This window comes from Phascolarctos cinereus, unplaced genomic scaffold (assembly GCF_003287225.1).
Source record: "Phascolarctos cinereus isolate Bilbo 61053 unplaced genomic scaffold, phaCin_HiC Scaffold_4;HRSCAF=312, whole genome shotgun sequence".
Classification (NCBI taxonomy): domain Eukaryota; kingdom Metazoa; phylum Chordata; class Mammalia; order Diprotodontia; family Phascolarctidae; genus Phascolarctos; species Phascolarctos cinereus.
Genome location: NW_027555847.1, coordinates 82,444,164 through 82,460,290, shown reverse-complemented (window position 1 = coordinate 82,460,290; position 16,127 = coordinate 82,444,164). Strand labels below are relative to the sequence as shown.

The 16,127-nt window shown below is 46.4% G+C and overlaps 1 protein-coding gene across 1 annotated transcript in view; it reads right to left on the bottom strand.

The window, feature by feature from the left end:
• The window catches only part of LOC110197543 (inter-alpha-trypsin inhibitor heavy chain H4-like), a 31,486-nt gene that overhangs the window by 4,993 nt on the left and 10,366 nt on the right, over positions 1 to 16,127 (bottom strand). Inside the window, exons 5-16 of the mRNA XM_020971552.2 lie at positions 15,975 to 16,085; positions 15,286 to 15,414; positions 10,975 to 11,091; positions 10,512 to 10,680; positions 9,798 to 9,923; positions 9,119 to 9,300; positions 8,611 to 8,796; positions 4,276 to 4,415; positions 3,830 to 3,984; positions 3,542 to 3,592; positions 1,988 to 2,122; positions 188 to 226 (exon numbers count right to left, since the gene is read on the bottom strand). Of these exons, the coding sequence (XP_020827211.1) occupies positions 188 to 226; positions 1,988 to 2,122; positions 3,542 to 3,592; positions 3,830 to 3,984; positions 4,276 to 4,415; positions 8,611 to 8,796; positions 9,119 to 9,300; positions 9,798 to 9,923; positions 10,512 to 10,680; positions 10,975 to 11,091; positions 15,286 to 15,414; positions 15,975 to 16,085 (1,540 nt within the window). The remainder of the gene's footprint in view (positions 1 to 187; positions 227 to 1,987; positions 2,123 to 3,541; positions 3,593 to 3,829; positions 3,985 to 4,275; positions 4,416 to 8,610; positions 8,797 to 9,118; positions 9,301 to 9,797; positions 9,924 to 10,511; positions 10,681 to 10,974; positions 11,092 to 15,285; positions 15,415 to 15,974; positions 16,086 to 16,127) is intronic.

Genomic DNA, 16,127 nt, shown 5'->3' with positions numbered 1-16,127 from the left:
CCCCCTGGCTTTGGCCTCCTGGCTTGGACACCCTCCAAACGAGCCCTTTTTGACTTGGCTCCGGACAGCATGGCCATGTTTTCATCCCTTGTATTGGCAGACCAGGCACAGAAGGCGTAGACTGGACACCCAATCTCCGCCACCCGACCCTTTGTATTCGCTCTGCTCTTTCATGAGGCAGCTTTACCTAATCCTCCGGGTGCATGGTCTTCATAGTCGGTTTGCACTACGAACAAGAGAGAGAGAGAGACAGGAGGTCAGGTAGAGTCCTGAGGGCGCTAAGGCAGAGGACAGAGGAGGCTGGGCTTAAGGAACCCAGCAAATGCTTCCCTGACCTGCCTAAAGAACAGAAGTGTTCCACACAAAGGCCCAAACCTAAGCCGACCGTTGCAGCCTTTGAAAAGATGGAACAAGAAACTTGAATTTTTCCCTTTCCAAAGCATGGTTGCCAGGCTTCACAGAGGGTAGTAGCTAAGTACCAAGATTAGAGAGCTCATATTGGGGAGACCACAGTTCTCATCCCCAGAAGCCACTGTGTCGCCGTGGGCAGGTAACCGCCCCTGACGCAGCTCAGAATGCTGGGCCTAGTATCAAGAAGATCCAAGCTCAGATACTTGACTGTGTGACCCTAGGCAAGTCACTTTATCTCCCTTTGCTTCAGTTCCCTCAACTGTAAAATAGGGATAATAACAAGCATCTTCCTCTCAGACTTTTCTTTTTTGCTTTTTCATGAGGTGATCAGGGTTAAATGACTTACCCAGGGTCACACAGCTAGTAAGGGTCAAATGTCGGAGGCTGGATTTGAACTCAGGTCCTCCTGACTCCAAGACTGGAGCTCTATCCACCACACCACCTAGCTGCTCCCCTCTCAGACTTGTTGTGAGGATTAAATAAGATAATATTTGTAAAGCACCTAGCACAGTCTTTGGCGCGTAGCAGGTGCTATGTAAATGCTCCTTCCCTTCTCTGGACACCAGTTTCCTTCTCTATAGCTAACGTTATAGTGCCAGAAGTATACTGGCAAATGTTTAACAACCAGCTCTCCGGAAGAAAAAAAATGAACTCATGACACACTTGTACATTTAATTTGTATTAACAGTTTCTCCATCGCATTCTTAAGCCTAGAAAATCAACAAAACAAATAAATCAAGATTTGTAGCATTTACAAATTTCCAGGGTATGAATGCTCATACTGAAAATTGTTCCAGCATACCCCTGCCTAGCACTTTAAGGTATGCAAAACACTTCATATGGTATCTCATTTAATTTTCCCAATGACCCTGTAAGATAGGTATTGTTATTGGCATATCCATTTTACAGATGAAGAGCTCGGGTCTCAGAGGACTTACATGAACGGCCCAGGGTCACACAGCTAGTAAGCGTCCAAAGTTGGACTTGAACTCGGGTCTTCCTCACTCTACACCCAGCACAGTGTGCACTATGGCGCCACCTAGCTGTTGTACAATGATGGGGCTGGACTAGATGACCCCAAAGGGACCTTCCAGCTTGTGTTTTCTGAGAGTCTGGTCCTGCTCTCAGCTAAACCGATGGCTGAAAATCTAGACTTCAAAACCAGATAAATCAGAGAACAAAGCAAGGTAAAGCTGAGAATCAGTGGGACATCATGGAGCCCGAGGGAAGGGAAGAGGATCAGTGAGAAAAGAATGTGGAAGATGCATCTCTTTCTGTCTTGGCCTGCATCTTCAGGGGGCTAGGGAGAAGAAGGGTCAGGACAGAGAAGAGGTGTCCAGGTTCGGCAATACTCAAGGCAAAGGGCAGGCAGCGAGGAATGTTGAGCGTGCCTCGCCCATATCCACTCAACTCTCTAGGACAGAGTGTACATGGAGCTTTATGTCCTCAGAGCCTTCTGGGATGGCTTAAGAACCAGTGTTTCCCACACCTGTCCCCTTAATGATGAAAGTGATGACCCTAGGATCATGTTAGTAATGATGTAGTAAAGGTCCCAAGGCTGAGTTAGTCGACTTACTATCAAATGTGGGTACTCCTTTAAGAAAGAACCTTCCTGAAAACCCTGGAAGACCTACACCATCTGGAAAACCTGGAGGCCCTCGTGGTGCCAAAAATCCTTGGCTCTTCAAGATCGGTGAACTTTGGCGAAAGCCTGAAAAGCAGGTGGAGAGTGAGGAAGGAAGTCTACTGCAGAGGCAGGCAGCTAAGTCTGCTCTTACTCCCCAGGGGGAGGCTCCAGTGGAGAGAGGCTTCTTTCACAGGGGCCATGCCTCAGAGAAAGCGTCCCAGAGTCCTACAATGCTGGAACCATCGGACAAGGACTCTTTCCCAGGGCCTGGACCCCGAGGGACCCCTGGCTAGCTGCAGAGAGTGTGTCCCCCCCCCAATCCAGAAGTGTTCCACACAAGGGCCCAAAACTAAGCCAACTGTTGAGCCTTTTAAAAGATGGAACAAGAAACTCGAATTTTTCCCTTTCCAAAGCATGCTTGCCAGGCTTCACAGAGGGTAGTAGCTAAGTACCCAGCCAAGATTAGAGAGCTCATATTGGGGAGACCACAGTTCTCATCCCCAGAAGCCACTGTGTCGCTGTGGGCAAATAACTTCCCCTGATGCAGCTCAGTGGCAAACTGGACAGAATGAATTGTAAAATCTTTAAGACATCTCCCCTCGACACCTCGCCCCTGCCATTCTCTCCCAAGATACCTGGGCCAGGTGAAAGCTTCTTGCTGTTTGCGAGGACATGATGGCGAGTGTAGGCATCTCCCTACTCCTGACTGTTCCCGCCTCATTTCACCTTGGCCACTAACTTCTAGTACGACATTGGCCAAGTTGCTCACCCTCCTTTGCCTCGATTTCCTCATACATAAATATGGGAAACGACCTGTGTCTCCCCACCTCCTTCACTCCAAGGAAGATTAAACAGGGACAACAGTTGCATCTCTGGCAATGGAGCAGTGGAGAGGGATTCCATAGCACCACTCATGTTTTCTCAGTAGGATTCCCTGTCTCCTCCCCTCTGAGATTCTTTCCAGTTTATCCTGCATATATTTTGTTTGTACGTAGTCACTTGCGTGTTGCCTCCCCAGTTAGACTGTGAGCTCCTCGAGAGCAGGGACTAAGGGTTTTTGGTTTGGTTGGCTTTTCTGCCTTTCTTGTATCCCCAGTTCTTAGCCCCTGGCACATAGTAGGGACTTAATAACTGCTTGTTGACTTGACTTAGTAATGGCATGTACTGAGCTCCCTATCACAGGAAATGTTCAAACTAAGTCTGGTTAACAATCTGTCATCAACGTTCTGTGCATGTGTGTTGCGGGAGGGGAAGGGGCAAGGGGGGCAGAAGCAAGCCTAGGTGACCCCTAAGGTCTCCCCCACATTGTGGTTCTGCATGATTTGTGAGCTGGTTGACTGGAGCCCATTTGTGGCCGAGGAAAGGGTAAGGACCGAATTGGGGGTCGAAGTCAGAGGTGTGAAAGCTATCTGTGGGGCAGATTGACATTAAACCAGTAGATAATCTCAATCACACAGCCACATGGTGTCCCCTGGGCTCTGCTCCAGGAAATCCAGTCTTTACCTGATGTAGGAAATGTTGACAATAGATAAAATGCAGATGAGTGATATTTATCTGAAAAAAAAAAGGGAAAGAGAAGTTGGTCCCCAGGTTCTCCCTGACTCTGCCCCCAAAGCCCCAACCTAATGTGGCCAAGTTCTCAGAGAAACAGAGCTCTAGAGCCCTCAGGGCAGGGCAGAAATGGGGGCAGGAGGGATACCTGGGCCTTGGAGTCTAAAGGACCTGGAAAAGTCTGGTTCAGGGAAAGCCCCTGACCTCCAGGAAAGCCCCACCTACCCACCCACTGCTCACCTGCTTCCACTGGCTTTGAAACCACCTGGGCCTCATATTGGCCCTCTGGTTTGGTGACCACCATGGATGTGAGTGGAGTGACAAAGCTGAATTTGAGGGACAGGTCCAAAGCCTGGGCCTCCAGGCTCTTCTGCTCATCACCTGAGGCTGAAACACTGAAGGTCCAGGCCATCAGTGCTGGCCTCTTTCCCTCTCATCAATCATTCTTTCTGCTCCTTCTGGCCCCCAAGGGGGGTCATCACTCTAACATCCACTGCTTTGGAAATGAGGCAGTGGGCTTCTTCTCTCTCCCTTACAGAATGTAACAGACCCACCCAGATCCCTCAACCCCCCTCAACTCCACAGCCCAGGAGGGGAGCACCCCTCACTCATGGGTGTCATGACCCAGATGAGCTGCAGAGAGCCTCAATGCTTTCCCCAAGGTCACACAGACAAGGGTCACTCACGCTTTCTCGAGCAGCTGCTGGATGGTCAGATATGCCCACAGGCGCTCCATGAAGTTGTGGAAGATGTACTTTGGGCTCTGGAAGACTTTCTCCTTGTCTGCAACATTTACTTCTGTTTGGAAGGTGAAATTCTGGGTGTGCTGAATAGAGGGGAGATGGGGGTGAAGCCCAGCATTTGCCTGGGGCTCGCTCAGGTCCCCAACCCCTTTCCCTCTTTCTCCCAGCTAGATGGAGCAGCATTAAACCATGCTTGAACTGCAACTCCAGGCAACCTCCCAGGCCCTCGCTGTCTGGCTTGTTGGCTCCTCTTTGCCATCTTGTGTCTTTTTAAAAGGTTATAACATGTAAAATAGTATGCACACCTACCATCCGCAGGGCTTAGAGTCGAAAACAGACTTCAGGGATCATCTATTCCAGTACCCTCATATTACAGATGAGAAAACTGAAGCCCAAATGATTCAAAAGATTTGCCCAAGGTGAAATGAATGGTGAGGAGCACAGCTGGAATGCTTTCCCTACTGCTAAGCAAGGCAACATTTGCTCAGAACCGAAGCATCTTATAGGGCCAATAATTCAGACTCCATGACAGCCCTTCATACAGTTGGAGAGAACTGAAACTTCCCTTCTCCAGGACAAACATGCCCTTATCCTTCAACCAGTGTTCATATGGTGCCATTCCAGTTCTCTTTTCTTAGAGCTTGGGGACAATCAATCAATCAATAAACATTTTATAAGCTCCTACTATGCATGGGGGTCTGGGAACAAAAAGACAAAAGCAAAATACCTCCTGCCCTCAAGAAGCTAGCAGGGGAAACGGTATGTAGCTCTAGAGGCAGAGACACAACACATACAAAACTGATGCAGGGCAACCTCAAGGGAGGAGGCCAGAGGAGGGAAGGCATAGGCTGACTCGTCACCTGAATTGCTACATGTCCTTGGACTTCTGTTTGTCTGCAATGTATTAGTTAGGCTAGCAGTAACCAATCAATTAGGTCAATGACCCCTGTCGATGTGTGTCCTATGATACCAACAGTAACCAGGGGAGTGACCCCCTGCCCCAAAGTATTGCCTTCTTGCCTGTAGTTATGGGTGATGACTTTAACACTGATGGCTTCAAACTTTCCTGCTGCTCCAGAGAATATTCACTGAGATCATCATTCTTCTCCCTTCCTCTTTTCCTTTTTCTTTCAAGAAAGACAATTCGATCTTTCTACATCTCATTTGGCTTATCCCTTCTCTCCCCACTCACCTTAACCAAAATCTTCACCAATTAAATCCAAAAGTCACTAGCTCTGGCATGTTCCAGGACCAGGTATGACTGTCTTCTCCTCCTCCTGAACCTTGGGCAGGTGCTGGTTCACCAGCCCTTGCCATCCACGCTCTCTGCCCCTTTCACCCAGTGGCCCCTGTCCCCATGGCTCAGAGTTGGAAGGTACCTCAAGGAACATCTATAGTATGACTATGACCTGAGTAGGAGCTCCATCAACAAAATCATCCCCTACCAGGGGTCATCAGCCCAGAGAACCGTGGAGAGCTCTAGAAATTCTCAAGACTTCCGCTTCGCTATTGGTCACCTTGAAGTATCAGGAAGCTTTTCCATAGCTGGAGTTGAAATCCGAATTTCTGAAACTCCCACACATTGTCTGCAAAAATACATCTGAGGCCAGGGAAGACAAGTTCACTTTGACTTTCCACCTGCCATTCCCCTCTGTCATTATATTACTAGCCCATCTTCTTTTCCAGCCAGACATAGGATCATAGATATAGAAATGAACAGACCTTGGGGGCCATCAGATTCAACCTCCTCATTTTTCACGTGAGGAAACTGAGGCTGACAGCAGTTAAGTGACTTGCCCAGGGTCACACAGCTAATAAGTGTCTGAGGCCAAATTTGAATTCAAATCTTCCTAACTCCAGACCCAGTGCTCTGTGCACTATGGTTCCACCTAGCTGCTTCTAAAACTGAGGTGCCTAAAACTGGCTTCCATGTCTGATCTCAGAGACCTCACAAATTAAAAAATGAGTCCTTGGGCATTTTCCACTAAATTGCACACCTTCCAGCCTTTTAATAATTCTATTGCATGCCTAGTCCAAACCTATACTGACTCTTACCCAGAAGGAAAGAGATACTATCTCAAAAAGATTCCTAACTTGGTCCTATAATATTTTTGTGATATAAGAAATCTATACTCAGGACTGATTTAAGCATACCTCTGAGGTTTTCCACTGGCAAATCTCTGCACATGAAATCTTTCATTTTTTAAAAAAATCACTCCTTCTCAGATGAGTTTAGGGATCAATTTCAAAATACTACCCAGTCTTATAGTTCACAAAATATTGACTAAGCAGTTCCTCCTGGTCTTATTTTTAAAATTACTACTTTACATTTCTTCAACTCTTTTTCAGGTTTTTAAAATAATCTTAAAATGTCCTTATTCTTACACTCAGGATTTACTGCTAACATTAAGCTGTATGTTTTTACATACAGCTATTTATGTATTTACACTCATCAGCTCACAATGCTCGTTAAATACATCAGGCTCCATTTTTTTCAATAAACATGACATAAAATTCTATTTAGCAGACCAACAATGCTGAACAAATTAAGCATGAATATACAGTAATAAGCAGTGGAATAATTACATGCAACTAATGTGCATTAAATAAAATTATAAAAAAAGGTAAATTAAGATCATTCATCAATAGCAGCATGGTTGGGCACTTTGCATTTATGATTTTATGATTTACTTTGGGTTTGTAATGAGAATGATAATACCTCTGGGAAAGAAAAACATTGTAAAAACCTAAAGGGAATCCCCTCCTGTACCAGCTGTCACTTTTCTCTTCCTATTCGAATTACCTTGATTTTCTTAGTTGTATCTATGTTTGTAACCCCTCCAGGGAATGCAAGCTCCCTGAGGGCAGAGATTGATTCCGTTTTGCCTTATATCCCCAACATCTGGTACAGTGCCTCGACCTTGGCACCCAATAAATGCTTGTTCAATTGAACAAATTATTTCCAAGGACAGATTATTGCTTCATTTGACTGCCCTTGGCTGAGTTAACATAAATTCCTTAGCTACCAGTGTTCGGGTCTAGTCCTACCTGCAGCATCATCCATCCCACATCTCTCCATCCCATCGACAAGAATCAGCTCCTTGGGGAAAGGGATGGTTTCATTTCTGTCTTTGCGTTCCTAGCCCTTAGTGCGGTATCTGGCACATTCCATTGTTCGTTGTTTTTCAGTTGTGAATGACTCTTCGTGACCCTCTTCAGGGTTTTCTTGGCAGAGACGCTGAAGTGCCATTTCCTTCTCTAGCTCATTTTACAGATGAGAAAACTGAGGCAAGCAGGGGTAAGTGACTTGCTGTTCATACAGATTCTAAGTGTCTCAGGCCAGATTTGAACTCAGGAAGATGAGCCTTCCTGATTCCAGGCCCAGCACTCTATCCACTATGGTGCCACCTAGCTGCCCCATCTGACACACAGTAGATGCTTAATAAATGTTTGTTGATTGACTGATGCAGGAACTTTGTCCAGTCCCTTACCAGCCTACCAATATAGGTCAGGAACTCCTGACCTCAGTCCAAGTCTTCCTGTGTCTGAGGTTGGTTCTTTATGCATTAGGCCTCACTGTTTCTCTAGTTATAGCATGTCTATGGAATTCTCTTGATTTAACAACCTAGTAACTCTATATCAAAGGAAATGAGGCCATTCTGGCACGATGTGTTCTTAATCAACTCACAGTGCTCATCTATCATTTCTTCCCTTCCTAACTGTTCACAAACTATTCCTTTAGCAAAGGGTTCTACACTGTTTCAGGAATGTAAAACTTAAGTTTATCTTATAGTTAGAAGAATCCCCTCATTTTCCCTCTACCCCCCAAGCTCTAAAATCCCTCCCTACCTTCCCTTCACTTGAACAAAATCTACTCTTCTTCAAAAGGTCAACCCAAATCTCACCTCTATGAGAAAGTTTTACTCACTATCCAGCCCACAGTAGTTTCTCTGTCTGTTGACCTTATATAATACCACACTCTCTAGCTGTTTATCCCACTAGATCATTCTCAAAAGGTCTCTTGAGGGTACACTGTCTCCATCACACTATCAGCTCTCAAAGGACAGGACCTAGACCTGCTTCTCTCCACACTAAGCCATCAGTGAGAAGCACAGACCTGGGCACAAAGCAGGGGAGGGAATTCTTGTGGCTTAGGAAAGACTGGATGATGAATAGATTGATTAATTTTGGGCAGAGGTACATCCATGACTAGGACCCAGGTGTCCTGGCTCTCAAGGCCAAGGCTCTCCCATCTAAGGATTTCTGGGCTTCACTCACCGACTGGGCCTCGACTTGGGCTGAGAGCAAATCCTGGACCTGGGGCTGTAGTTTCCCAGCCACCACTAGCTCAGAACCCTTGAAGAAGACATTGAAGCTGTCCTGAGTGAGCATCTCCACAGAATTTTCTCGGTATTGGAACTTCACCATGGTCAGCAGTGGGTTGGCCACCTCCTGGTAAAAGTCCTTTGGGAGGGAAGGGAGAGATTAAGGCAGACTGAGGCACAGTGGGCAGGGCAGCTGCCTGGGGTCTGTAGGACTTTAAACAGGGTTTTGGGGATGGTCTAGTCCAATTAACTCCCTCATTGGACAAAAAAGGGAAAGTAAAATCTACAGAAGGGAAAGGACTTGCCCATAGTCACACAGGAATCAAGGTGCTGGGGGCTCCTCTTTTCCCCTCTAACTCCTCCATTCCCCAGTACCTGATGTAGCGTCCCTCACATAAAGGGTACTCATGACCTCCCCTGGGAGGTCTCCCCATGGGATCCCAAAGGCCAGGTGCTGGTACCTGGAGCTGCAGGTCAGCATCTGAGTCCTCATAGATGCGCCGGGCCACCCCACCATTTTCCAAGGCCAGCTTCTCCAAGAAAGCATAGCTGACATCAAAGCCAAAGCCCAGGCAATAGAGGTAGTAGCGGCCACCTACAGCTGCCTTCACATTCTCTTGAATCTTCTGGGGATTTTTCTCCCCTGTAGCAAGCGATGCCAATGAATGGGCAGGGAGGGAAGAGGGAAATATCGCTTAGGTATTCAGCAGGTGAGTATTAAGCTAGAACCATAGAAGGTCGGAGCTGGGAGGGACCTCTGAAATTGACACATTATAAAACTAGGTAGAGTTGGAAGGAACCTCAGAGACCATCTAGTGAAGCCCCTCATTTTATAGAAGAGATAAATGAGGTCCATGCAGGACAAATGACTTGCCATGGGCCACACAGGTAGCAAGTATCAGAGGTGAGATTTGAACACATGACCTCTGACTCTACAGTCACCTCTACCTCCATATGGATAAGCATCTCCTTCACAACACTCTTCCTACCCCCCCAAAAAAAAAACACCTTGAGGGAGTTCAACTCCATTGGAGTGAAAATGATAAAATTGAGGTCCAGAGATATTGAAGGTCACCAAGAGAATTAGAGGGAGTGCTGGGAGTGGACCAAGCAGAAAGAGTCCTCCCTCCCTGACCTTACCCTCAGTGGGATCCCCATCCGTGAGCAGGATAACCATGGAGACACTCCCTGATGGCAGCTGCTCCTTCCTGTTGCCATCATCCAACATTTTCACAGCCAGAAGGATGGCCTCATTGATGTTGGTTGCTGGGGAGAAAAATATGCTCATACCTGCCTCAGCTTTGATACCAACTGAGACAGGTGGGTGCTGGGAGGCCTGGAAGGAAGAGAGGGATGGAGGCGGTTCAGGGGTAGAGTGAGAGATCAAGTAAGATTAGGGGGCAGAGTAGAAAGGGAAGGAGACTGGAGACTGGGGTCAGAAAGGGAGTGGGGTCAAGGGAACTGGCCAAGTCAGCAAAGTGTAGCTCGAACATTTTCAGAAACGTCAAGCAATGAACAGAGAAGTTGAAATTCACACTTGGATTCTAGGTAGATAGGCTAGTCTAGGGTAGCTCGAGGTCTTGAGTACCAAGTGTGAGTGTTGGGGGTAGAGGATAGATTATTGATTGATCAAATATCCTTTTAATAAAATTGGGTCATAGGGCCAAAGCACAGTTGGGAATGGGATCAGGGAGATGCCAATACTCTTCTCAATAACTTTCCAACAGGCCCTGTTTGTTTTTGTTTGTTTCTTATCAGATCATTCATATTAGATTCACCAGAAACCCTCAGCTAAGTAGGTAGGCTAGGAGCCATCAGATCAGCCACCCCCAGACGCCCTGGCCCCTCACTTACCACCCTTGGCTGAGATATGGGAGGCAAATTTCTTGGCTTCTTCCACGTTCTCAGGGGAAGACTGAAGCAGCATTGGCTTCCACTGTATCACACGTCCATCAAAGATGACCAAGTTGAACTGGTCCTCTGGTTTGAGATCACCCAGAATCTTTACCAGGGCTTCACGGGTCTAAGAGGGCAGAAAAGGAAGGGGAGGAGAAGCTCTGGGAGCAAAGAAGGGGCATGGCAGGTGATGAGGGCTAGCAAGGACAGATGTGGACAAAAGCCTCAGGGAATATAGAACTGAGACTGGAATATGTTGGTCTGTTGCTGCATGGGCCATTTCCTGACTGAAGGTGGCAATAGTGGCACCAACCCTGAACCTGAGGGGCTGAACTGAGGCTGATAGAGAAGGTGCACCAGAGTGACAACAAAGTGGCTTGTGTGTCCTTGAGTCCCTCTATGTGTAAAGTAGCCTGCTTACCTGTTTAATCTTCCTGCCAGACATGGACCCACTCTTGTCAATGACAAAGACCACATTCTTAGGCAGTGTAGACAGCTCTGCTGGGGCAAAGTGATGCACGAAGTACCCGTTCTCAATCTGCATTGTGGAAACAGCTGTGGGTCAGAGCTACACCTCCCATACACCTGCATACCTTCTATCCTTGCCAAGAAGAACATGAAAGTCAGCCCTCCTTCCTCCACTCACTCCCTCTCTTTCTCTGTGTCTCTGTCTCTGTCTCTCTCTGTCTCTGAGATATGAGGGCTTCAGAGCTAAATGAGGCAGTGAGTTGATAAAGTACAAGACTTGGAATCAGAAATATGAGTTCAAATTCTGTCTTACAGTTAATTATCAGTTAGGTAACCCTGAACAGACAGTTAGGTGGTGCAGGGAATAGAACAGACAGTTAGGTGGTGCAGGGGATAGAACACTGGAGTCAGGAAGACTCGCTTTCCTGAGTTCGATTCTGGCCTCAGGCACTTACTAGCTATGTGACCCTGGGCAAGTCACTTCACCCTGCTTGCCTCAGTTTCCTCATCTGTAAAATGAGCTGGAGAAGGAGAGGGCAAGCCACTCCAGTCTCTTGGCCAAGAAAACCCCAAACACGGACACGAAGAATCAGATATGACTGAAATGACTGGACAACAAACCCTGGACAAGTCACTTAATTTCTCATTCTCAGTTTCCTCATCTATACAATGGGGGTGATAAACAAGACCTGCCCCATAGGGTTGTTGCGAGGCTCCAATGAGATAATATGTATAAGACACTTGGCAAACATTGAAGTGCCCCATAAATAGTGGTTATTATTATTGTCCTTGTTGTTAGTGAGCTAGCCCTCTCTTTTCTCCTCTTCTCCTGCTTCTACCTTGCCCTTCCCCTCTCCTCAGACCAAGAACACCCTGCCGGTGAATCTCTTAATCCTTCCCGTTGTCCAATGCCCTTCTCGGGGGCTCTGCACTGAGCAGGGGCCTTCCTTGACCCCTCAGCAGCTACCATGAGTATTCTACCACTTCACGTGCCTGCAACAACTGAATATTGACAAAGATCTTTCCTTTCCTCCGGGGACCTCATCAGGTGGGTGGTATAAGGGGGTTTGTCCCCATTTTGTAGGGCATGAAATTGAGACTCAGTGGAGCTGACTGTCAGTTGAAGATTGACTTTTGAAAGCTTGAACATGTAGTTAGTGACAGAACCAGCACTAGAAGGTAAGTCTTCTGGTTTCTAAGTCTTCTGGACTCTGTCCCCTGCATCTTCCTGCCACTCACTCATTAAATAAACATGCCCCAGGTGCCAAACGAAGTGGAGAAGAGGACAGGAGGGCCTGGGACCAGGTCCAGTCCTCGGGGAACAGCTGTAACTTCAGAGGACTTGGTGAAGCATGCCCCTGCCCCCTCCCTCTCAGCAAAGAGGTGTGAGCGTCCAGTTTACAACGGGGCACCCACTTTCTTTTGTTTTTTATTTTTTTTTAATTTTTCTTTTTTTAGGCAGTTGGGGTAAGTGACTTGCCCAGGGTCACACAGCTAGTAAGTGTCAAGTGTTTGGTCTGAGGCCGAATTTGAACTCAGGCCCTCCTGACTTTATCCACTATGCTACCTAGCTGCCGGGGCACCCACTTTGAAGCAAGGCCAATGCATTGACTGTTTGCTTCACTGTATTCTTTTTTTCTTTTTCTTTACAAAAGATGGATGGTTCTGTCGAGGGCAATGTAGTCATTGCGTTATGATGATGAGGTCAAAAAGAAAAAAGATCATTAATAAAATAAAATGTTTTTTAAAGGAAACTAAAGAAAGTACAGTATGAAATGGGGCAGACAACATGGGGAAAGGGTGGCAGGCATGTAGCTTATTGATCTGGGGGCAGGGCAGTGAAAGAAGCCAAAAAATTTGAAACCCCAACTCTGCCATTTACTATCTGTGTGGCCTCATCTAGGTGGCCCAGTGGATAGGTTGCTGGGCCTAGAATCAGGAAGACCCAAGTTCAAATTCAGCCTCAGATACTTGCAAACTGTGTGACCTTGGGCAAGTCACTTAACCTCTGCTTGCCTGAGTTTCCTCAGCTGAGGATAATAGCACCTCCTTCCTAGGGCTGCTGTGAGGATCAGATGAGATAATATTTGTAAAATGCTTAGCACAGTGCCTGGCACATAGTAGGTGCTATATAAATGCTAACTGTTATTGCGATGATGATGGTGATGGTGGTGGTGGTGGTAGTGGGGAGAATGATGATGATGGTGATGATGATGATGAAAATGAGGTGATTGGACTAGATGAATGAGAAGGTCTCTTTCAGCTCTAAATCTCTGATCCTCTGATTCCATGAATACAACATGGCAGGGCAGGATGGGACCTAAGCCTAAAGTAGCACAAACACTAAGTTCTTCTGAACTATTTTCCATTGCTTTTACTGTATGTATCATCTGTCATCAAGGCACAGGGAGCTGTGGATCTCAAAACATGGGGTGCCCCCAAGATGCAAAATGGAGGGCAGAAAAGGTCATCCCCTCTTGTAATGGAAGCAGACAAGAATGCACATAGGATAGGGAAAAAACATCAGCAAAAAAAAGGGCTGGGCACCCTCACGGAGGGAGGTGGGGAGGAGGAAGAGCACGAATTTCTCCAAATGACAAATAAGAATTAAAATGTAAATTAAAACAACTCTGAGGTTTCACATTACCAGCAAATTTCCAAAGATGACAAAAAGAGAGAATGGCAAATGTTAATGGCTTATATAGAAAGACAAACACACTAATTATGGTTGGCACCTAGGTGGTGCAGTGGATACACTGCTGGGCCAGGAGTCAGGAAGACGCACCTTCCTGAGCTCAAATCTGGCTTTAGACCCTTACTAGCTGTGTGACACTGGGAAAGTCACTTAACCCTGTTTGCCTCAGTTTCCTCATTTGTAAAATGAGCTGGAAATGGCAAACCACTCCAGCATCTCTGCCAAGAAAACCCCAAGTGGGGTCACAGAAGAGTCAGACACAACTGAAATGACCACACAACAAAAGAACTTTGAACTGATACACCACTCCAAAAAGCAATCTGAGAATGATGCTAAATGACGACAATATATTCTATATCCAGAGATCACATTGATAAGCATATACCCCAAGTAGGCCAATGATGAAAAGAAAAGTCCAATATACTCCAAAAATATTTATAGCAGCACTATTTGCAATAGTGAAAAAAAGAACTGGAAATGAAGAAGATACCCATCAAACAGGGCATGGTTAAATAAATTGTGGGACATGAATATGATGGGATATTACTGGGCCATAAGAAGGGATGAGCATAAAGATCACAGAGAAGCAGTGAAGGACCGCAGGGAACTATTTCAAAGTAAAGTATGCAAAAGAAGGAAAATAATACAATCAGTGAATATAACAAAACAAATAGAAGAAAAAAACAACCACCATAAAATATCTAACTTGAATGTTGTGCAATTATATTAACTAAGCCTGGCCTTGAAGAAATCACAGGAGAATGTTTATCCCTCCCTTCTTTGCAGAGGTGGGGGACTATGGGTAGAGAATATTATATGTAACATTGGACTTGGTTGATATGTTGGTGGGTTTTAATGACCTTTTTTTTCTTTTTTATTCTTTGTTGTAAGAGGTGTCTGTATGAGGGGAAATAGAACGGATATGTTTGAAACTGATGAAGTAAAAACAAAATGTATCAACAGATATGCATTTTAAATAAATAAATATATGTATGGATGTGTATATACATACGTATGTATGTATGTACACATACGTGTATGTGTGTGTGTGTGTGTGTGTTATCCCTCTCAGAGGGCAGGGCACTGGTCCCCACATCATGTGTCTTCCTCACAATAGGGCCAAGCACAGAACTAGACACAAAAAAGGGGATTAGCAATGTTTCCTGATTGATTGATTTCCCCCAAAGTTTCCAGTGGTGCTAAAATCACAGGAGTGTGGGTGGAGGGTCAGGAAAAAACATTCATCAAGTGCTTACTACACTGTGCTAATTTCTTTATAAATATTATCTAATCTGAACCTCACAATTACCCTGGGAGGTAGATGCTATTATTATCCCCATTTTACACTTAAGGAAACTGAGGCATACAAGGGGTTAAATGACTTGCCTAAGGTCACACAGCTAGTATATGCCTGAGACGGGATTTGAACACAGTTCTTCCTGATTTCGGGCCCAGAACTCTATCCACTCTATGCATCTACCTACTTTTCCTAGATGGAAATGCAGCTGCCTCCTTCCCACAGGGTCCTAGACCCCATCATTCTCATGGCCAAGCCCCTGCAGCACTCACCTGGATGTCCCCTGCAGCAGTGGCTCTGTTCACATCATAACGGACAATAAAGTTACCATCCAGAATCGTGTCCAGCTTCCCGGGTTCCTTCTGCTGCTGGGCCAGAGATGGCTTGAACACTATGTGAGCCTGGAGGAGAAGAAGCTGGTGCTGAGAACTTATCTGAGAAGCCAGAAGGAGTCACAAGTCCTTCCAGTAGCCCAAGAGCTGCACAGGCTGAGAGAAAGCATGGGCTACATAGTGAATAATCTTTTTCACTGGGACCCCCTTCTTCCCTCTCTAGGGCTGGCCCTAGCCAAAAGCCAATGGAAATGCTGAACTGACTCTACTGTCTGGAAGGTCCTTCCCTGGGGCTTGACAACCTGGTAATCACAGTGACCTGCCCATTCCCTATCCCATCCTACCTCAGTTTCTCCTGTCCCTGTTATGACTTGTGGCCATTACATTTGGGGATCAGAGGTTCCTCCCCCACCCCCAGCCTAGGGCTGAGCCCAGAGAAGGGGCACTGGAATTAGGGAATGAGGAAACTAGGCTCTAGGACAAGTCCCCTCACCTCTAGACTTCAGCTTCCCTATCTGCATGAGTCTGAGACACCCCAAGCCTCTGGAAATCAGATGGGGTGAGGACTGGGTTATGTGGGATGGAGCCCAGACTATTCCATTCTGTTCCCCCAGGTCTCAGCATCTGACCTTGGTCTCGTTCTGTGTCGTGGTGAGGGCATCTGCCAGGTTCTTGGTCATAAAGCTGCTCTCAGTCTCCAGGGAGCTGATGCCCTGAGGCTCAAAGATGTGGACATCTATCTGTGAGGTGGAGGGGGATAAGGCATGAGAAGAAGGTGGAGG